Source organism: Chelonia mydas, chromosome 5 (genome assembly GCF_015237465.2).
Source record: "Chelonia mydas isolate rCheMyd1 chromosome 5, rCheMyd1.pri.v2, whole genome shotgun sequence".
Classification (NCBI taxonomy): Eukaryota; Metazoa; Chordata; order Testudines; family Cheloniidae; genus Chelonia; species Chelonia mydas.
In genome coordinates, this window is record NC_051245.2 from 28,666,920 (window position 1) to 28,691,110 (window position 24,191).

A 24,191-nucleotide genomic window follows, 5' to 3' on the forward strand; every position below is an offset into this window, starting at 1 on the left:
TGTCAGATTCAAATAAAATATGAGTCATTTTTAGTATAAGAAGGGATAATAAGGAAATGACTATTCATATAATAAAAAACGGTGAGCTGAAATACGTACATTTCCATTAGAAGGGTAACAAATTATGCTGTTATTTACATGTGTCAATTTTCTTACGTATAACTGTCCAGTAAATATCAGTGTAATATTCATTAGTACTTGAAAGAATAAAAACAAACAGGGGAGTTAATATTGTAAAAGTATGTATCTGTTATTCTTTGGATGAATTCAGCCATTTTAGACAAATTGGTAAGGATGGGATCTACACCTTACTGGGCAATTCTGGTTGGATTTTATGCTTGCCTGAGAGGTGACAACTGGTGGTGGAAGAGGGGACTGCTTGCTCTCTTTGTTTTTTAGGTTAGGGTCAGAAGTGAAATACATCTGATTGTTTGAAGGGTCCATGGGTGATTTTCTCCACTGTCAATTGCACCATCCAGTTTTGTCCAATTTGATTATTTTGGGAGTCCAGAGCTGCCAATGAAGCAGAGGTGGTGTTGTTTTTTACAGAACACCTGGGATAAAGTGGCAAAGCCTGTGTAAGTGAGCAAGGACAGCACCTTCTGAAGCTTTTTCTGGCACTCTGGTTACTGCTTTGCACTTCCACAGCTCACAGCACATTTAATAATAAATACATACATAATAAAGGCTGTTTCTATATTTCCACAAATGCAAAATACAGGTAATGTGGGATTTAATGGGTGCCAGCCAGAGAGAGTTATACTGGTTGCATGCTAGTAGCCAATAAAACTCATAATATGTCGAGACATTTTCCCAGAGAAAGTCAGTGAAAAAGGTGAAGGTTTAACCTGGAATCAAAGGGAAGTCACAGATTTGACACAGGAGTGGACTGAAGCTCAGATTGAACACTTAATTATCCTTCCCTGGGGTATATCAGACTACAAATTTGATTTACGAAATTACACAGGGATTTACATCCCTAAATCTGAAGACAGAAACGGGAGGTAAAAAACACCTACTTTAGGATGTTGGTTTGGAGATGGTTAGAGTTTCCAGTTGAATTTAAGTGATATTCTGGTGTATACATAAGAGCCATTTCTTATAGGAATATATGATAGGTGCATATATGTACAAAGAAAGATCTGCCCAGGGCTGGTTCTTATAAAAATGCCTGTAGGTACTTGTTTTTTCCCCAATCTTTGTTCAACTTTCCTTTTCAACTATATATTTGTATATAGCCTGTTCCTAGAGTCCGACTTTAAATAAGTTTCACCTTTCATTTGTTTTCTTCTACCTTGTGGAGAAAGATTTATTTAAGATAACAAATAATATACTCCTGGGGGAAAATGGCATCTAACATGACTGCCTTTGAAGCACACTACTTAGTATGATAAGAGGGCTCCCGCAGAGACTACCCTTAGCCCTCCAAATGTAAGCACTTATAATAAAATAAAGGTGGTGGCAGCAATAACTTAATTTTCTCAACCTCTATTGAAAAGGTCCACTGAACTACTCTGTGCAGCAAACGGACTGTTTGGGGCTCAGTTCTGCCTCCCTTCCTCACACTGAGTAGTGAATTACTTCACAAGTAGTCCCATGAAAGGCTGATAGCAGACACTCTTCATAATTCTATCACAGGCATTTGAATGTGTTTGAAAATGTGGCCAAGTATGTTTGGGTGCTAAAGGATCGCATTTTTCAAAGGAAAACTGAGACCCACCCAAACTCCTGAATCCACCTCCAAGGGGATCTACCATTTTCATTGTTAAGTGATGCTGCATATCATTCATGCTTGCACTAAATTAAATTTAAATATGATTTGGTGGCACTTTCTAGAATGAAAAAGACTGGAAAAGGACTAAAGAAATGTACTTTACCTTCTCCGTAATGATACGATTTACACATTGTTTCCCAGTTAGTGGCAAATTACATTTTTCCATAATTTTGTGGACGTTGCCCTGCATTTAACAATAGACAGACAAACGTTATCTTTCAAGAACCAATATTTCTTGTTCAGAATTCAGATAAGGACAAGAAAATAATACACTTAAAGCATCACAGGCATAAGCACTCTGCATGCATGAAACACAAACACTCCTCTAACGCTGGAGTCCTTTCCGATGGCAGATTATATCTGATCCCAAACACTTTGTGCTAGATCGTGTCTTGGATTACAGACTCATGCGGAGGAGTAAAAGGGAATAAGAACTTCTTTACATCCTTGTGTGGGCTACACAGACCCTATGCCCAGTGTATTTCTACTTACCGCTTCCCTCCTCCTGGAGCTGGGTGGGGAATGGGTGGATCCTTAGCCAATTAATGCAGCAGCTGAGCTGATCTGGGGCTGTCAAAATTGGCTGCTGGAACAAGGGGAAGGCAGGGAGGGAACTGTACTTCAAAGAAATCTCTCTGGAAAACCATGCCTCCAGGGGTGGTGCAATTCATAGAGCTTGTCTTGCTTGGGGCTGTGCCTAAAAGCACAATCTAGCTCTTTATTATTAAGGTGAAAGCCCAAATAGTGGTTACTTACTTGGGAGCTCACGGAAACTGTAGGGAACCTTCCATACCCATTCCTTTGTACACTCGGCAGGGAACCAGCTCACTTACGTGATATTTCTCCGACATGCTTATCTATGCACAGTACTTACAGAGAGTCTGATGCACACATAACTGATACCCACAGCCAGGAATAGCTATTCATATAATTAAGTTCAGCCCCTCTACCCAACAGAGACTTCATGCTCACCTAGCACACACCCCTTTCCCTGTGCCTACACACAGCAAAATCGAGAAATGATACAGGCTGGACAAAACTGTATCATCCAAAAGTGTTCATTCAGTGTTATGTGGAAGCCACATGGTTTCTCTCTTAGACAGAGCATCAGCCTACAAATATTATCAAAAGGAATCTATTTAATTTCCTTCAGGGACACTATGTGTCAGCTGAACTATGAGACTTCCTATTAAATGAATGTAGGCAGAAACTGCTCTGAATGAACATAAAATGGACTGATCATTGCCCTTCGATTACTAGTTGTAAGTATTTTACAGATATAGCCGTAAACGTACACTTTGGTAATATAGTCTTGTCATTTTATGTCTAATTATCAGTTTTCTTTTATACATTTCAAAGAAGATCTAGAGTGTTGCAAGTCTAAATTAATCAGCTGAACTCACTGATGAATTCTCTGTGTTTTACCACTGTCAGCTCTCCTTAAGTCTAATATAGCTTGAGCAGCCAGACCTCAGCAAAGTCAATTCCTGGATGCTGACAAAATGAGCAATCTGTGGGTTGTGAAAGAAATTTTTTCTGGGAGGAACTATTGCTTCATTCTAATTATATAAGCAAGATCCACATCTGGTATCAAGGCAACTACTCAGATAAAGCTAACAAATTTATTTGAGCATAAGCTTTCGTGAGCTATAGCCCACTTTATCCGATGAAGTGAGCTGTAGCTCATGAAAGCTTATGCTCAAATAAATTTGTTAGTCTCTAAGGTGCCACAAGTACTCCTGTTCTTTTTGCAGATACAGACTAACATGGCTGCTACTCTGAAACCTCAGATAAAACTGATTTCAGACTAACAGCCGTGTTAGTCTGTATTCGCAAAAAGAAAAGGAGTACTTGTGGCACCTTAGAGACTAACCAATTTATTTGAGCATAAGCTTTCGTGAGCTACAGCTCGCTGACTCAGTCTTAATGAAAATAATTACTTGAAACAGACAGCATTACTTTCAAATGATCACCTTATGTCGTACCTTTCTCAAGGACCTTCTGGCATTCTGTTCTCATAACAGCCAAGATTGATCTGTGCTATTTTAAAAGTTTTCAGTAACACAGCAAGTACACTTTTAAGGTCATGTAATATCTCCTCTTGGTATCCTGTGGAGACTGAAATGTACAGGCTTGCAGAGGTGATAGCTTGAAGAGAGCCTCAGTGACCCTGAGAACAGATGCATTTCAGCTTCTTGAACAATTCAGCTGAAGATTATTTTATTGCTGCTTACTATTTGAGCTGGCTTTTGGAACCCACACATCTCCACCTATATCTGCAGGGCAACACCAGATTGAGAACTCAAATGAGACTGTGGGATCTGTTACCATCTGTGTTTAAGAGGTGCTGATTGTGTAAAAGAGGAGCATAAGTGTGTGTGTTTGTATGTGTTTGGAGGGGGGTGGGATCCAAAATCTGGTCCAACCTGTGCTAAAAATTGTTTTGTTGACAAACACATTTTGTTATTTGAGAGCGAAAACATCATTAATCTACCACGATGCATCAAAATTAGAACTGTTCACAATGGAGGAGTGGATGACAGGGTAATGGGATGAGCTTTTCAGCTCTTGATCACCTGTGTCAGTTTGACCCCCAGCCAAGGGTGGTTGAGATCAGTTATGATCTCTTTGTTCAGTGGTCTGCACTGGAGGCCACCATCCAACTTCAGCTTCAGAAAGGCACTATTACACACTGCTGTATACATATTTTTACTGTTCTTAGCAAAAAAAAGTCCTTATACCCATTCAGTTCTTGGCCTAACTTGATTTTTATTACTCCTGGGCAAGGGTAGTGCATGTTTCGCCAAACTGCCTAACATTGCATGTTCTGTGCCTATTTGGTGGATAAATAAAACATCACTCTCTAGCACTATTGCCTTCCTCGTCTTTACAAGGAAAAAACTCACTTGGAAAAAAGATAAAAGAATTGCTGACAGCAGTTACTATCTAATCCATGGGAGGGCAAACTGCGGCCTGCGGGCCAGATCCAGCCCATCCGGGCTTTCATTCTGGTCCGCGGGATTGCCAGACCCGTGGCACAGTGGGGCTAAGACAGGCTCCCTGCCTGCCCTGGACCCATGCTGCTCCCGGAAGCAGCCAGCACCACGTCCCTGCAGCCCTGGGGGAGGGGCAAAGGGCTCTGTGCGCTGCCCTTGCCTGCAGGCACTGCCCCCTGCAGGTCCCATTGGCTGGGAATGGGGAATAGCAGCCAATGGGAGCTTTGGGGGTGGTACCCACAGGCAAGGGCAGTGTGCAGTGGAGCCGACTGCCCCACCCCACCCCGAGGAGCCACTCCCAGACATGCTGGCCACTTCCGGGAGCGGCGCGGGGCCATGGTAGGCAGGAAGCCTGCCTTAGCCCTGCTGTGCGCCACCACTCAAGGTAAGCGGTGCCAGGCTAGAGCCTGAACCCCAAACCTCTCCTGCACCCCTCATCCCAACCCCCTGCACCCCTCCTCCTCCCCAACCCCCTGCCCTGAGACCCCTCCTGCACTCCACACCCCCCTCTGCACCCCAACCCCCTGCCCTGAGCCGCCTCTCATGCCCTGCACTCCCTCCTGCACCCCAACCCCCTGCCCCAGCCCTACATTCATGACCCTGCACACAATTTCCCCACCCGGATGTGGCCCTCGGGCCAAAAAGTTTGCCCACCCTGACCTAATCAAACAGTAAAACAATGGTCTCAATTTTTAAAATATATGCCCTGATACTGTAAATCAGAGCCCACGGGCAGAAAACCATTCAAGCACTTCTCAAAGTTTAAAGGAAGACGTATAAATAAACAATTGAAGTGCTGGTTGCAACTTCATAATTAACATTGAGTTCTCTCTTACACTTATTGTGGAAATTCAGCCTCTTTGTCTGTATGAAAAATATAGCATATTGTCTTCAAAAGTACAGCACTTACTCTTGAGCACAGAACAAATTTTCTGAGAATTTACGAGCATATCATAACAACCTGGAGGTTTTGTGAGTCATCACTGTAGCTGAAGATGTAAAAAAATTTAAACTGGTTATAAGATAAAAATTTTTAAGACTGGGCTAAATAATGTATCAACCATAGAACATACCTGGTGACTCTGCTTGTAACAGATATTAGCATGGTAATGATAAGCCAAAACCACCACACTACATCTAAATCTCCTTGAATTTTGGGAAAGTTCAGACCCAGATGTGAACTCTTGGGCTGATCTCCAATATTAAATGTTTGCCACTTCTTTCAAATAGAATTAGAAGAGACTATAGAACTAAAAATGATAGCTTCACCTGAAAAATAACTGGATCATCCTGACTCATACCACAATACAAAACGATGTAGCTCACGAAAGCTTATGCTCAAATAAATTTGTTAGTCTCTAAGGTGCCACTAGTACTCCTTTTCTTTTTGCGAATACAGACTAACACGGCTGCTACTCTGAAACCTACAAAATGATGGTTTCCCAAATCTCCCAGAATAAGTGGTGTGGTGGAACCGAGGTGATGTCCTATTCATCCTAAACTTGCACTTATCACAGAGAGTGATAAGCACAGAAGTTATGGTACGAGTAAGTGTAAAGAAAACTACTTTGGTGTTTATGAAGACTGACAAGGCCCAAATTCAATATTCTCTGTCAATGCTGAAGTTACTTTGACAGCTCTTGACATTGCAGTAACTTTGGCTGGTATCTAGTTCTTTCACCCTCTAGCTTTTCCCACACTTAATATTTCTTCTGTTTCCCCCTTCCCCCCCACTCCCCCGACTACTGGCATTCACAGACACCTCAGAAGCCTTGAAGGATCTGATGTCAATCAGTCCTTTTTGTTGCAGCTAGATGTCATTTCTCTCTCCTCTGTAGCCTTTCACTACACGTCAATGTCTTACATCTTGATTTCTGTTAATCCATCATCAGATCCTAACACTTTCTGTGAATTATCTTATTACTGTTGTTTATTTTCAGAGCGATGTCTTTGGCTGTCTCTAAACCATTGACTTCTTATCAGTGCACGTTTGTAACAAAATCCTCTTTTCCAAGAGCATGGTTAATGCGTACTCATATATTTGTTTCAGTATGTAGGAATGTTGGGTTCTGAGGGGGATGAAGGAGCACACCTCTGTTGAGTTTGAACTACTTCTTAGATGCAGATGAAACAACAGTTTGCTCTCAGAGAGAAACTCTTTAGAGTAAAGGAATAAGTAGGATTGAACAGAAAAGCTGCTCTGGCAGAAATAGCTACCCCAAGGGAATGCTACTTGCTTCAGAAGTGGTGTTACTGGTGATGGTTGTGTGCGTTTTTGGTTTTTGACAGAGCATCTAAAAAGCATAACAGCAGCTTTCTATTTCTGAGTTTTAGCTTTATATATTTGCAGTTTCTTCACTCTTGGAGCAGCAAGAGCAAAGCAGTATTGAGAACCAAAAGAGAGGGACAAGCTTCTAAAACGTAAGCTCTCCAGGGAGAGCAAAATTCTCAATTTAAGAATAAATTAGTTTGTGGGAATGCCATTTTTCCTGCCCGACTCAAAAATGACAAGTAGATAATCACATAGCAGGTTATATGAGCTGCGCATCTACCATACATTCCGATTACACAGTACAATAAACCATTCAAAGAGGAGATGATAATTATAGACAACAATCAACGAAAATAAATGTTTTTGGTGTCAGTCTTAACGTTTTTTGTCAGAGAAGATAAAGAAAAATCTGGAGTGGTAGCCCACAAACATCAGGCTATGAGACCACATATTTGCTGAAAAATGAAGAATGTACTTTATTTTTGTAGTACCTTCCCATAGAAAGCAGAGACAGAATAATTAATACAGGGATTTCCACAACAGGCTCTCCAAAAGAAATGCACATAAGGCATTTCTTGTTCCTAAAGGGCCAAATTATACATACATGTGCAAGGGCCAGCCTTAGGGAAAATGGCACCTTGGGGGAGCTTGCTGCCTGCCCCCTACAGGAAACCCTCTATGACACCTTCCCTGAGGAAGAGCTCGTTCTCCGGGTAGGGCAGGTCAGTAAAGCGAGCCCAGGTGGCCTGTTCCCTGCCCGGGCTTCCCGAACAGCGGGTGGCCACTCAGCAGGCAGAGCAGCAGCAGATGGAAGGGCAGTGGCATAGCAGGTGTCATGCTACCAGGAGGACGGAGGGGGGATGTGTGAGAGTGTCTGGTTCCCACCCCACAGCCCCCGTTATCCCCTCTCCTTCCCTCGTGAGCGGGCATGGCTAGTAATCATTACTTAGGAACTCAGTGCCCTTCTGCAGTTTCTTGACCATGGTATGCCCCCCTGACTACAGAGCCCTGGGCAGTCACCTGTGTCGCTGACCCATAAGACCAGCACTGCATGCATCCAAGAATGAATAAATAAAACCCCACAATTCATAATAGCACAATTCTTGCGTTTTCATTCTCCTCAGATTTCAGCACTCCCATTGACTAAAGTAGCATGTAAGTCAGTCCCAAGAATTTTACAAAAAGAGATCTTGCTTATACTATTTTAAACAGTGCATGGATGAGTTGTGTATGTAATGTCAGCCTGAGTTGCATTTCCTGACTTCTGGAGGTTAGGTATAAGTGTTCAGGGCCAGTATTTGCACACATTCGTATCAAAGCTGTGCCTGAAGAATATGCATGTGCACATGCAAATGGGTATTTGCACACACAGATTGGATTTTTGCTCATGCAAAATTTTTGCACTTTTGGTTATGTATTTGCACATGCATGCACACACATTATTTGGTCAACTTAGGGCTCTGTTTTTGAAAGTTTGCATCTTCTGTTCACTGTTTCAGATAAAACGTGAAACTTCTATATTTTTAAATAGGAGTCTCGTTGAACTCTTATACATGGCGCTGAAAAGTAATCCCTGAAGGCAGGTTTTTTAAAAAAAACATTTAATTTACTTAACTTTCCTAATTACTGCTATACAAATTCCCTAAGGCATTCCTAATTTTTATAGACCTAGTTATAAATCATAACAAATGGTTTGTATAATAAAAACATAGACGAGACTATAACTTTGTTTTGGTTTCTGCTATCCCAGAGATACAAAAGATTGGCTACAGTTGTAGGGAAAAAAAAGAAGAGACTAATTAGATTATCTGGTCTACTTCCCTAAGAGGATTCTTCTTTGAGTATCTGTACACTCTTGGTGTGCATGCACTGGAGAGCTGAATCTTTTTACCAGCAGTGTCCACTGGGGCCATGCGTGCATCTTGCATGTCTCTGTGTCTCCCAGTTCCTGAGGGAGGAGCAACCCCAGCTGCCACTCAGTTCCTTCTTACTGTCCATGGCAGTGAGACAGAGTAACTTCAGTGTTCTCCCCAATACTGTAGTCTCTCTATTGTTACACAGTTGTTAGTGAGATTACTGTACTTGGTTTTTCTTAATTTTTCCAAATACACATATTTGTTGTTAGTCCACTGGCAACATAATACTAATTATGTAGATAGCATTAGACTTTTGTTACTTAGCTGCCTCAGAATCCAGGACTATCAGGCCTATGGCGGAATGAAAATCTCAAGGTTTAAAACCCTGCCCATTCTGTGATACAGCTATTCTACTGAATGAGGGATAGAGTAAGTGCCTTTTTGCCTCTGGGAGGACCATATCTGTGCAGGGTTTGTAGTCTGTAAGTCTTTTTCAAAATTCACCCTGATAGGAATAATCAGTGAGAGGGGCTCTGGAGTCCTCTCAAAGTAAGAATGTTTTGCTTCTGTATTTAGACTTTAAAAAAATCTTTTTGCTTATTAATAGTAATAGTGTTATGGTAGTTCCCAGAAGGCCCAGCCAAGACTGAGACCCCATTATGCTAAGCAACGTATAAACACGTAGTAAGAGACAGTCCCTGTTCTGAAGAGCTTATAATCTAAGGGTTTGATTCTGCAAGTTGCTGAGTGCTCCAATCAGATCTGAACCCTCAGCTGTTTTCAATTTAAAGACAAAGGCCGTCTCATTGACATCAACTGAGTGTAAAGAGAAGTCTTCTCAGGCAGCCTGAAAGTATCACAAGGAAATGCATGAAAGCAAGTACCAAACTGAGTCTGAGGGCATGGTGACACTAGAAACTTCAAAGCGCTGCCGTGGGAGCGCTCTGAAGTGCAAGTGTGGTCACGCATGAGCGCTGGGAAAGAGTTCTCCCAGTGCTCCTGGTAATCCAGCGCTCAGCGCTAAACCCCTTATGGAGGTGGGAGTGCAGCTCCCAGCGCTCGGTGCCTGTCCACACTAGTGCTTTAAAGTGCTCAGACTTGCTGCGCTCAGGGGGTGATTTTTCACACCCCTGATCCAGCAAGTTAGATCCAGTGGTGAGCTGGAGCCGGTTTGCGTGAACCGGTTGTTAAATTTTGAAGCTGGTTTAAAACCAGTTGCTAAAGGGGTGGGCAAACTCCGGCCCATGGGACTGTCCTGTCCGGCCTGCCTGAGCTCTCAGCTGGAGAGGCTCCCCTGAGAATCCCTTTTTAGTTTTTACTCACCTGGCGGTGCTCCGGGTCTTCAGCGGCATGTCCCTCACTCGCTCTGGGTCTTTGGCGCCATTTCGGCGGCGGGTCCCTCACTCGCTCCGGGTCTTTGGTGGCATTTCGGCAGCAGGCCCTTCAGTGCCGCCGAAGACCCGAAGTGATTGAAGGACATGCTGCCGAAGTGCCGCCAAAGACCTGGAGCGACTGAAGGAACCGGTTCTTCAGCTTTTGGCAGCTCATCACTGGTTAGAGCTATAAAATGTAAGTGTAGACAAGCCCTTACTATGACTACTCTCTATTAAAGATCTATTGCAGAGCAGTGCGGTGCAGTATAAAACAGTTTATAACACTTTCTAAGATAAAATAAGATTTCTGTTTGTTAATACTTGACATAATTTTCACTGTGAAGCTAAAGTATTCTTTTGCACTATAAACAGCTTTTTCAAAACTACCAGTGCTTATTTTATTTCATTTGCTTGATATTTATGCACTGCAATTCTCTTCAGAATATGTACCAGACACTTAAATGTGACATTAGCATAATCATGCGGCCCTCTATAGTACCAATTAGGTGGTCTCATATATAGCACTCATTAGGAAGTTTACAGATTTCAAACACTGAGCCTCTTCACTGGCTCCATGCAGTATGTACTCCCTGTACAAAATCTTTTTCTCCCCCCCCACAAAATAACATTTCTAAGATTAGTTATTTTAGAACAAAATCAATATGAAATACTTTAATATGCAAGATTACTACCATATGCAATGTACTTTTTGTTAGTTTACAAAGTGAAAGAACTCACACAGGTAATTTCTGTATTGAACCTGTTTTGCTGGTACAGTGAGAAAGAGCAACACCTTAATCTGAGTGCCAGGAATCTATTATTTTAGAAGTCTTCCCTAGCAAAATATATAACTGACAGTTCATTAAAAATGCAAGAAGAAACTTTGGATTTGGTAAATTAATATAAGCTTAATTAATCCCCTAAATACACGCCATGACACTGCACCCCATATTCCTCATAGTGATACTATTATGATATGGTTATAGCATAACTGTGATGCATTTTATGCAAGATAGGTCATGTGAGAGGTTATTGAAAGGTTATGATTTTCTGAATATGATTATCCTATTTGCATGCATGTATCATTTTTGTATCTGAAGTTATAAATACTATGTATCTGTACTTCAAATGTAATCACACTTGGGTAATGCTCACTAGATGAGATGCTTTCAGTCTAAATAGCTAGTTGCAAAGGGCATATTCAGGGTAATGGGCCATTAGAAAGAACAACAGTCCTTCGGAGAAGCTTATCTCCCACCTGGCGAGCCTTCCTGGGAACACTCCAGACAGCCTGTAAGTAATAGCTGCTATGACTCTACAAGGACATGTGACCAGGCCATGTGATGCTCGACTCCAGCTTGGGATGTCAATATTTTTCAACAGACTGGTCTGGGAACCAAGCTTTGGAACAAAGCGTTCCTGCCATACACAAAAGCTATATAAGGTAGGGAGTGACATCATCTGGGGTTCTTCACTCCCCACACAAGAAGACTCCTGGAAACACCTGAGGAACAAATACTGAACTGGGGGAAGTGCTGGACCCAGGCTACAGGGATTTCTAGCCTGTGTATGTAACACTTGGGGATTCCAAGTTGTAAAGCAAGTGTAGCTTGCCCTTAAAAATCAGCAGCCTGCTTGCATCATCTTTTAGGGTGAGAACCTGCTAATTCATATTCAATTTATCTAGTATATTAAGCTTTGTTTGCATTTTTTTTATTTGCTAGGTTATTTTGCTTTGTTTATTTGCTAGGTAATCTGCTTTGACCTGTTTGCTATCCCGTATAATCACTTAAAATCTATCTTTTGTAGTTTATAAACTTGTTTTTGTTTTAATCTAAGCCAGTGAATTTTGACTAGAGTGCTTGGGGAAAATCTCAGCTTGGTTACCACAAGTGTGTATGATCTCTTCACAATGAGGGAGAAGTGGACCAGGTATTAAACCCATATACTGGCCAGATTTGATTAGGGCAGGATGGTACTGCTCTGGGGTCCCATACTGGGAAGCTGGTGGTTAGAGAGCCTGCATGTAACTGGAGCTGGGTGTGTCCCTACCTGTGTGAATGCTGGTGAAAGTGCAGGCTGAAGGTCTTTGCAGCTTGTCACAGCAGTACAGTGTGAGAGGGAGCTCATGCTGGTGGGTCAGGGGGCTCAGTGATACCCAATTCCAGGTGGCACCCTGGGGGGAACCCGTCACACATGCTACTAATGTAAGGTTCAGTATTACAAACACTCCCAGCACAGAAAGCTCATATGTAAAGTGCTCACAAGTAAAGGCAACTGGGAGAGTTTGGCCCAAATTTTCTGCCAGTATAAATTAACACAGCTCTTTTGACTTCAAGGGAGGAGCACCAATTTATACAAGCAAAAGATTTGGTCTTTTATCCCCTGTGACTTGAACAGAGATCATCGTCTTAGCATATGTGCAACATGGCTCAGATGGAACAGGACCAGGATTCATCACCAAATTTGGTCCGCTGGTTGGATCATTACCTTCCCCAGCCAAGACTGGGTACTGACGGGAATGTGACACGAATGCTGATCCACCATTCGGCTGCTTATTTTATACTGTAATGCCTTTAGAACTCGTATAATAACCCTGTAAAGCTTGCAGGGTTTGATACAATTTATTTTTCTTTTAATTAGTGCTTGAGGTGCCAGATTGCCAACTCTATCCTTTATCCGAAGAACAGAGGCAACGTGGGCAATGGCTGTAAACTTCCCCCACAATGCTTCAGCAATCTGCTTCAACCATCTTCTGAGGAACAACCCCTGGTGATCAAGTGAGCACACCAACTCATTTCACATAGACCCCTGAACTGCTCTGTGGTGATGGTGGTTTTCATTTACTACTGTCCTTCGTTACGGATGAACCTGTGAAAGATTCTATAAACCATTTTCCAGTGCCTTGTTAGTTTTCATTAAAACTACCATTGTTATTTTGTTATATGCCTGAAGGGTCCACCAGATCATCTAATCTGACCTCCCCCAACACCACCCAGCATCCGCGCACTAAATCCAACAACAGAAATTAGACCATAGTATTAGAGTCCACAGAAGACTAGACAACTATGTGCCCTTGGCAGAGAATAGGAGGGACCAAGGTGCACCGATGCTCAATGGAAGAGAAATGATTAAGTGAGATATACCCAGATAGTCCTGGCAAGTGACCTGAACTCATGCACTGCAAAGGAAGGTGAAAAAACCCCAAGGTCACTGCCAATCTAACTTGGGAAAAATTCTTTTCTGACCCCACATATGATGATCAGTTAGCATCTGAGCAAGAACTAGTCAGGAAAGCACCTGCATGAGAAAATGATCAATGCCACATCAGAAGTTTGGCCCACACCGTCCAATGTCCCATCTCCAGCTGCAGCCATCCCTGATGCTTCTGATGAAGAAGATAAAGAAAACCATCCCAGAATACATTGTGGGGGGGGGGGGCGTGGAGAGGAGATCCCTTTGTTTTACCATACTTTTTTTTTGTTTTTTCTTTCTATATTCTACCACCATCTACAAGTTTAGTTCAACTGTGAATTAAAAAAGGTAGATTTTTAATATTTTAGCAGTTAAAAGACAACACACAACTCTCCTAAGCAATCAAAGTGTCCAACCAATATTGCAATGTTTCCCAAAGTGCAGGGTTGCCACTTAGACCCTGGATTGTTTACTCTAGAGTCTCAGCATTCATTGTTTACCAAAAATGAAAGTCTCTAACTTTGTATTTCTGATGCAGCAATATGAAATCATGCAGATAAGGTTTGTTTCATTGATCTGTCACTATCAATTTGGACAGCAATTTCAATGGCAAATTTCTTTTCCTCACAGTGAAACGAATGTCCATAGAAAACTTCACTTTTCCAGTCGGTTGGAAGGTGAAGAACAAGTACCATCTACAGCATCTGCTGTAGATCCAGCACTTTGCACACACATTAAAATTACATAAAATCACTCAAGAATGTGTTTGATGTAAAAATACTAAATTTTTTTAAGTCAAAGATTTGTACCCAAGAAAGAAATAAGTGTCCTAAACACCTGTTAGAACTTCTACTGCAACTAACAGCAACATTCTCAAGAATCTCCACAAGGTAGATAAAGTAACTTTTTGTTATAGTGCAAAATATTGATTTAGATCTTAACATCTAGAAGGACGAGATAAAGCTTTACCTTGGCTGAGTGCTCCATGGTGACGACCACTTTGGTTTGTGCACTAGACACCAAGTCCATAGCCCCACCCATTCCTTTCACCATCTTACCCTAAAACAGAATTTTGAAAAGAAGAGTCAAATGCCTTGATATATTTACTACAAGAGGAACCAGTTTAAAATGAGACAAACGTTTTGCTGCACTGAGATTAAATCTTTTCAGAAAGACAAGCATGTGTGCCAGTTTTCTATACAAAAAAAGTACTGTATATCATATCATTGACAGAACAATGTTGTAAGGAAACATGCAGCCAGTTATATTCTGCTGCCCCATTCTAAGAATCGACTGCACTATCTAACATGGTTAGAAAGAAAATCATGAGTCAAAACACATGGTTAATGCCATTGTTGGTGTAACTCAACTGAAGACAAAGGAGACAGGTGCCAATTCAGCAAAGGACTTAAGTCAGTGGTAGGCAACTTGCAGCCTGCAGGCTGCATGCGGCCCATCAGGGTAAGCTGATTGCGGGGCTGCAAGACATTTTGCTGAGGTTGACTGTCTGCAGGCATGGCCCCCCGCAGCTCCCATTGGTCCCCATGGGAGCTGCGGGAAGCAGCGGGCCGCAGGGAAGTGCTGGAAGTTTCCTTTTCTTTTGGCAGAAGAAAATTTTGTTGGCTAAAAATTTGCAACAAAAAGATCTGTGCTTGTGCTGATTTGTAAACCATGGGTTTAGCACTATGGCAGCTCAAGCTGCTGTCTCTATTTCACACCAGAGCTCTTTGTTATGTTGTTTTGGAAATAGCTAAATAAATAAATATGGATCAATATTGATTTCTCTTTGTTCCTCAGCCATGCAATGTTTCCTACTTTTATGACATGCATTATTCCTTTTAAAGTGTGACATAAATTCATAGGCCAGAAGAGACCATTGTGATCATCTGATCTGATCTCCTGTGACTCAGGCCACAATACTTCCCCAAAATAATTCCTAGAGCATATCTTTTAGAAAAACAGCTAATCTTGATTTACAAATTGTCAGTGATGGAGAATCAACCACAATGCTTGGTAAATTGTTCAAATGGTTAATTACTCTCACTGTTAAAATTTTACGCCTTATTCCCAGTCTTATTCCCTTATTTGTCTAGCTTCACCTTCGAGCCATTGGATCATTATATACCTTTCCCTATAGATTGATGAGCCCATTATTAAATATTTGTTCCCCATGTAGATACTTAAAACTGTAATCAAGTCACCTCTTAACCTTCTCTTTTTTGTGCTAAACACATTGAGCTCCTAGAGTTTATCATTAAAAGGCATGTTTTCTAATCCTTTAATCATTCTTGTGGCTCTTCTCTGAACACTCTCCAACTAACCAACATCCTTCTTGATTTGTGGGCACTAGAACTGGACACAGTATTCCAGTAGTGGTTGCACCAGTGCCAAATACAGAGGCAAAATATCTTCTTTACTCCTGCTTAAGATTCCCGTTTATGCATTCCAGGATCACATTAGCTCTTTTGGTCACAGCATCATAATGGGAGCTCATGTTCAGCTAATTATCCACCATGACCCCCTAATCTTTTTCAGTCCCTCTTTCCCAGAATAGGGTCCCTCATCCTGTAAGGATGGCCTACATTCTTTGTTCCTAAATGTATACATTTAACCACATTAAAACATACATTGTTTACTTTTGCCCAGTTAACCAAGGGATCCAGATTGCTCTGAATCAGTGACCTGTCCTCTTCATGATTTACAACACCCCCCAATGTGTGTCTCATTTGCAAACTTTATCAGAGACAATTTTATGTTTTCTTCCAGGTCATTGACAAAAATGTTAAATAGCCCAAGGCAAAGAACCAATTCCTGTAGGACCCCACTGGAAACAGATCCACTTGATTATGACTCTCCATTTGCAGTTAAATTCAGGTAGCTGAATATGGTTTTTAATCCATTTAATGTGTGCCATGCTAACTTCATATTGTTCTAGCTTTTTTAAAATCAAAATGTTGTGCAGTACCAAGTCAAACACCTTCCAGAAGTCTTAATATATTATGTCAACACTATTACCTTTATCAACTAAACTTGTAATCGCAACAAAAAAAAATATCAAATTAGTTTGACAGGATCTATTTTTCCATAAATCCATGTTGATTTGCATGAATTCCTTTACCTTCCTTTAGTTCTTTATTAATCGAGTCCCAGGTCAGCAGCTCCATTATCTTGCAGAGGATCTATGTCATGTTGACAGGCCTATAATTACCAAGATCATCCCATTTACCCTTTTTAAAAATTGGCACATTAGCTTTCTTTCAGTTTTCTGGAACTTTCCCAGCGCTCCAAGACTTCTTGAAAATCAACATTAATGTTCCAGCGAGCGCCTGAACAAGCTCTTTTAGACCTCTTGGATAAAAGTTATCTGCTAATTTTAAAATGTCTAACTTCAGAAGCTTCTGTTTACATTGTCCTAAGAGATACTAGTGGAAGAAAAGATTGTTACCATCACCATAGAGCCTATATAATCTGTTTCCCCCCAAATACATAACTGCACGCAATGCTATATTAGATATAAGTGCTTGTAGTGAATATTTAGCTACGGTTTTCTGCGTGCTGCATCATTAAATTAAATGGCTTGTCAATCTCTGCCTACCTGTGTGCTGTGGATAAGACTGTCGGGCAATTTGAGAATAAGGGCCTAACAAAGTGAGAAAAGACTGCTTTCTGTTGTGAAGGTTTTATCATTGTTTTTCCTTTGATTGGCTGTTTTCTTTAACCGAAAATAAGTAATCTTGACTGAAATACATGTTTTTCTTTTTGTGTATGGAAAACGTAACAGTGTTAGGTCAAACAGCCTGGAAAGAGATATACATATGGGGAGTTTCCAAATGCAAAACTTTCCCCTGATAATTCTTTCTTTTCCATTTATTTCCTGCTGTCCCATACTTCAATAAGGCAGCGCAGTGCATAACTATGATCCATGACATAAAGCATACAGTGTATCATATCATACAGAAAAAAAGCTAATTCCATTACCAATTTGGACAGCAACTTCAGAGGAAATTTCTTTACCACAGAGAAACAAATATCCATGGAAAATTGCATTTTTCTGCATTTTTTGCAAGGTGAAAAACAACGGCCAACTGTCAAAGCTTCCCCAGCTCTTTCTACCTACATTAAATCACTTAAAATATGTTCATAGGCCATATATTAATAATTTGTATTAAATCAAGAGATTTTCATTCAAAATGTAAATAATTTACTAGCACTTGATTATGATTAGCATCTTTAGTAATTATAAGAAGCATTTTGAACCCTCTCCAAAAATAAAAAAACACAACTTGGGAGACTTTGCTTTAATGATACTTTACAAAATATTTGTTTGAAACTGCAATCCTAGAAGGAGTATCAACATTTACCTTGGGAGAGTGCTGCTCTGTGTCAGCCACTCAGATTTGTGCATTGGACATTAATTGACAGCACTACCCAAACTTTTCCCTGGAAACCTGGAAATACAGAGTTCTGCAGAGGCTGAATTGTCTTATCAGCAACCTTGCACAGACACTTATCTAGGGCATGGTGCAGGGATAGCTAAAGATGTGGCATTGTTTCCTCATTAACCCTGCAAAACTTTCATGGTGGAGTTATGGATTATGCCACCCTAGTCATTAACATGCCCACATGATAATGTTGAAGCCCCCTTATAGGGTCCCTGGCTGGTTTTGCTTCCTTTAGTTATCTGGAGAGCCATGTAGATTAGGACTCAGTGAGAAAGGATGCTGATGGTGCAGCATGGCAAGTCTGCAGCTGGAGATATTCTCCTCTATGGCCCAGGCAGGAGGATATTGCATCCCTCCATGTATGTGGAGGGAATGTAAGTTGAGCACAGGATCTTTTGGCCCTTTGCATCAAGCCTGCGCTGCTAATGGGATGCTCTTTTTTTTAATCAATGGTGCAACTGGGGATTTCTTTCCTTCCCTTCATTCACCAGTTTAAGGTCCTGAACCAGCAAGGCACTTAAAAGCATGTGCTAAGTTCAAGCTCCTGAGCACCTTAATGTTTAAATTGCATTTAGAGAAGCATATGATGCCTAAGGACCATATACTGCCCTTCATCCATGTGCAGAACTCCGATTGATTGGCTTTTCCCCACACATTAGTCACGTGGGGAGGGGAAGAAGAGCATTCTAAAGAGGTTGAATAGAAACTGGCTGAAAAAACATCATACAACTATTTGAAGTTATGTGCTCTGCAAGGGAAATAACTTCATATTACTAAAATTGAACATCACTATTTGGGCCAGATACATGTTGCTGCCAATAGAAGTGTGGAAATCAGGTTGTGAATTTTCTCTCTCTGTGGCCCCTACTAGTGTCAGATAGGGTCATGCCAGTCTGTATGTGCAAAGTAGGGTTAAGGGCTCCCAAACCCATGATTTCTCAGAAAGCCACTTTTGTTCCTTTATGCTGAAAATGGGCCCTCAGACTAAAGGCAAATGAGCAGATCTTGGTCTGTTCTAAGTGAAAACACAGCTCTCGGTCCTCAGTTATACCTCCTACTATCGCTGCACATTGACAAGGGATTTCTGTTACTTTTAAAGCTCAATGCTAGATTTAATTGCAGTCAACATATACCAGATTGTTCGTTAAATGATTTGAGTGCCTTGTGCTCAAAATGAAGACTGTCTTAAAAATAAATATTTACTCTTCCTGGAAACTGCCTGCAACAGCAGCCAACAGTTACATGAAATTTCTGCTAAAAGCTAATTAGGGCTAATAGCAGTGGGCACTGAAGGAGGCATTGGGTTGAGAGGCAGAACTACACTGTTTCACTTAACATAGAAGTTAAGAGTGTTAATTGCTATCTAATTTTCTCTTAAATAGGATAAAATGCAGTAGGTACAATAGGTCACTCTCTGCAACTTGATTAAACACTCTTAATAGAAATGTTGTAATTAAATAACCTGAAAGTAAAGAGACTAACTGCTTTAGTCAACTCCTTGGAAAAACCAAAATTATTTTAAAATTGGCAACAGATAGAAATACACTAAAATTTATTATACCCCTCCCCCACAAGCTTGTACAGGATTCAGGGTTTGTACTTTTTTGGGTGCTGTTTTTCTTTAAATGAGCATTGTACGCTTCTAAATACATTAATGGAACTTGTTTGGGAATCCAGAGGAAAGATCTATTTTAGTGCACTGGTTCAAATTCTCCCTAACGACATGCATTATAATAAGAACATTCTTTATCAATCAGCGTTGGGATTAGGAAGAAAGTTTTTCAAATCAGCTCTTCGCCTTCCCTAAAATAGGAATACTTACAAAAGTGGGGGTAGGAAGAGGCTTACTGTTGCCTTCCTTCTCCTTTGTGCCAGCATAACTGCTACAAAAAGTGCACAGGGATGGAATGAATTCTCCCTCCTACTGCCACCTTTTCAGCAGTTCAGGCTGAATTTAAAGATACCTTGGGAAGTCACGGAAGTGAACTGTGGCTCACGAAAGCTTATGCTCAAATAAATTGATTAGTCTCTAAGGTGCCACAAGTACTCCTTTTCTTTTTGCGGACACTGTACAGATATTGTAAAGATGCCCTGCATATTTTGCTCCCTCTGAGGTTCATGGTGGCTTGCACCTACCAAAGGGACTTTCTAAGAATATCCGCATGGTACAGAGCAGAACCTGTGCCAGTCATAGGAATAAAGAATACTCCAGAGGGATCCAATGAAAAGAGCTGGGGTTATTAAGCAAATGAAGGAACAGCTCTAATAATTCCCTGTGTGATCAAGAAATGAGGGTTTAAGTGAACACACACCGTAAGAGGAAACTGAGACCAATTCCTTAGTCCATGCTCACTGCTAGTCATATGCCTCAAGTTTAAACACACTGTAAGTAGTTTATCACCATTGGTGCTGGAACTAGGAGAGCTGGGCATGCAGCAGCACCCCCTGGTTTGAAGTGGTTTCCATCATTTACAGGGTTTACAGTTTAGTTTAATGGCTTTCAGCACCCCCATATAAAAATTGTTCCAGCACCTAGGCTTATCACATCAGTCGGCTGGATACTATCAGGATATATTAAATCAATATGAATGTTGTCTGCCTTTCCTTTGTCAACCTGTGATAAGAAACCATATGCTTCACTCTGTGTTCTGGATTAATAAAAGGGTTGCTTCAGAAACTCTTGCACGCCATTGTGAATGCTGTTACTTTGAAGCTGTATCAGCTAAACCACAATTTTCACACCGTCTCCACCTAGTGATGCAGGTAGCCATCAAATAACCAGAGTGACTGATTTAACTACTTAGTAGTGTTTCAGTTCAAGTTCACCTTTTAAGTGACTATCTGGAAGGATTTTGAACAAACTGCCTAGGATGGGGAAAGAAATGGGAATTTGGCATTAATGCTGATTAATTTCCAAGAGTCAGATGCTTCCTTCGCCTTCATGCCGTGGAGCTAAGGAAAACCTCACAAAACCAACCAGATGGAGAGGAGTAGAGTCAGCATGACTCCCCTACCTTCCTATTCCTACACTCGAAGGAGATCCTGGTTTGGACTCAGCTGGCCTAGTGGAACATGTTGGATAGGCCTGGGGAGGGGCAGATATGGGAATCAGTTGCTATTTCCAGCCTCCTTGCTAAGCAAAGGGGTTAGATCTTGCAGGAAATAGTGAATGAGGGTAACGGTGATTAGACTAACCTAACTCCTCTGTGGTGCTATCTCTGCTGGGAGGCACGGGGCCACAAGGAATGGGGCTTGCTCAAAAGGTGAACCTGAAACCTGTACGGAGAGTTTTTTGCTCTGCCTGTCTACTTAGTGAGCCTCAGTGGTACTCATGGATCCCCAGCCTACATTAGCCCTGGAAGCCCCTCCATCTTCCATAAGGCTGCTGTCACCACTTGTGTATGTGAAGGATTCAAGCGAGACGCATACAACAAGGAAATATAATCTGCATTAGGTGTTTTTGTAGGAGTTGAAAAAAATTATCAGTATATCAGCAAGCTCCAGGGAAGCCCTGAATTACAATTATAAAGAAAAGATCTCAGAGGATACAGAATGTTTTATAAAGAAAATAATTATGTGCCTATATAAATAGTGTAAGTTTAACATTGCACATCAATATACTCTGTTCACAAGTGAAATTATGCTTACAGTAGCTTACTTCCAAAAAAGAAAATCACTCTTCTTCCAGTATTTTATTTTCCATTTCCCCAATGGAGAAAAGATTTTACTGGATAGAGCTTGAAGATGAATTGCTCTAGAATATACTTGCTCTGTCATTTTTTTCAGTGACTGCAGGGCCTCAAATGGCACAATTACAGAATTATTGTAATTATATTGCCATCCCTGACAGCCAGATTAGATTTTACTCAGAAAGACTAACTGAAAGAACATTAACAAGGAATACTAGGAAGTCATTAATGGTATTTTTGTGGCGGTTGAGTGGGTGAAAGAAATAACGCAGAAGCAAACAGTTAAAGTCCTTGAATGCAATAATTGTGTATGTACATGCTATTAGATATACACATGGCAAAGATTTTTTTAAAAACTGATGTCTAAATTTAACTTCTAGATACATATTTAGCCATTAAATAGGTGGCCTTATTTTCAAAAGTGTTGAACACCCATTTCCCATTGAACTTCCACAACAAAACATGGAATTAAAAGACAATGGATATAATTTTCAAAAGAGCCTTTCAATGGGATTTAGACACTTCTGAAAATGCGATTTAGGCTCCTAAATAATTTATGAGCTTTTGAAAATTTCACCAAATATCTTTTTCCTAAAATTTAGTATGCTTAAAAATGACTGTGCTGAGGATGTTAAATATTTATTTTCTATAACAGAGAAGTAATTTAAAATATGACATATGCCTAAAGGAAAGTTAGTCAATTTTTATGAAGTTAGTTTCCCATAAAACTAATTCAAAATGACTGTTGGCACTGAATTAAAACTGCAAAGTGAAATTCAAATGAAAGCACTGAAAGTGCATCTCAAGAGCTACTTAAACCAATGTCTTAATTCTGTGCAGAATTCAAATGCACGCATTATATGAAGATGTAAATTACTATGACAGGGCTAGAGAGCATCAAGTTAAGCTTTCCATTTAGCTGTACATGGCCCCACCAAAATGTAGTGCATGTTCTGTAGTGATTATTAAATGTTAATTCCAAGAACTGCATTACATAACATCCGTGCTCACCCAGTGATTATGGTTCCACAGTTAAGGTTGCAAGTGCCATTCCATTCTAGAACTAACCCGGGGATCAAGGATTTTTTGACATATCTTCTTGTCTTTGAAATAGGCAGTGAATAGTTTTAGTCTGAAAAAGCTGCTCATTGTAGGAAGCTGTGCAAGTCAGATTTCTCATTTCCCCCCAATAAAAATGTCTAGGAGAGCACCCATAACCATCCCGATTATGAGCCCTGTACTCCCCCTACGCTATGAAGTGTGGGGAAGAGCAAATCAAAATAAAATAGGACAGAAAAGCCTCACATGCAGTGGAAGGAGAAATGGAGCTAATACAACATGCTCTACTCTTCCTTTCACCCTGCAGTGGCCTCTTTATGGCAGTAATTATGTGCAATAAGGGCTCTGCAGGATTTCCAGGTATGTATTTGTTGGGAGAGAGGCAGGTGAAACTAGAAAGCTGATCAACATTACATGCTTCACTTAGAAAGCAGATGTCTGCAAGGAAGTTAATGCTTTTGTCTATAATTTAAATAATATCACCACTTGCAAACCGTAGAACTCAGATAAGCATGAGAATCCAGGTAACTGCAGGTTCCCCAGTCTTGAGTTAACAGATCTGCCCCCACCATATTTTCTGCAACATGCCTAATTTGTTTTCATGCAGTCTGGGGTAGCTGCTCAAAAATGCACTGGAAATTAGCAGCACAGCTCCCATGAACATTCAGAGATGTACAAATCTAATAAACGTAATTAGCCCGAATATTATCTGTTTATATAGCACTTAGTTGCTTACTTTGCAGCAGTAGGTAATCATTCCACTACCTACAATAATGATGAAAGAAGAAGTATGCTTCTCATTGAATGTCTTGCATCTTAATGTATAATTTGGAAGCAAGAAATAAATGTGCAATGTTCAATATTCACAGAACACTAGAAATTATAAATGGGAGAGACTGATCAGGTATGTTATCAAGCCCACCCTCTGCCAGGAAAGGAATGGTCCTTACAACACAATTTCTTCATACTTTTTCCTGGTTTTAAATTTCTTAAGTGTGGTAGCTTCTGCCACTTCACTTGGGAGGCTACTCTACACACTTGAATGAATCTCACCATTGAGCTTTTTCTACAGATATTTCCCCAACTTAATCCCTGCTGTAATTTCACTGACTTCATTGGAGTTGCACCAAGAATGAATCTGGCCCATGATTTAAATGATAAAAGAGAAGCCAGAGAGAATATGACTTTGAAACATTTTAGTGCTACAGCTAATTCATAACACACACACACTGTTCGATTTCGATTTCATATTAAATCCCTGCTTTAACTCTGACAACAGCTAATTGCTTAAATTTCCAGGCAGACTGCAGAAAAAATCCATAATCTACAGGGAAACACAGTAGATTTGGCAGTGTCTCCTATTATTCTTACATTTTCAGTCACATCCTCCCTATCAGTAAGGAGATTCACACTGACCTTGACCGACAGCTACAAAGCCAATGAGATCTGTGTGAAATCTTAATGTCATCAGCAAAATGGTGGAAAAGTAACAGTTGTTGACTTGTTGAGACAAGAGAAACCTTTCACAATTTCAC

The 24,191-nt window shown here is 40.7% G+C and overlaps 1 protein-coding gene across 1 annotated transcript in view; it reads right to left on the reverse strand.

Annotated features, from left to right (window-relative positions):
- The window catches only part of OXCT1 (3-oxoacid CoA-transferase 1), a 125,434-nt gene that overhangs the window by 11,920 nt on the left and 89,323 nt on the right, over positions 1–24,191 (reverse strand). The window contains exons 14-15 of the mRNA XM_037902729.2: positions 14,436–14,525; positions 1,878–1,958 (exon numbers count right to left, since the gene is read on the reverse strand). Of these exons, the coding sequence (XP_037758657.1) occupies positions 1,878–1,958; positions 14,436–14,525 (171 nt within the window). The remainder of the gene's footprint in view (positions 1–1,877; positions 1,959–14,435; positions 14,526–24,191) is intronic.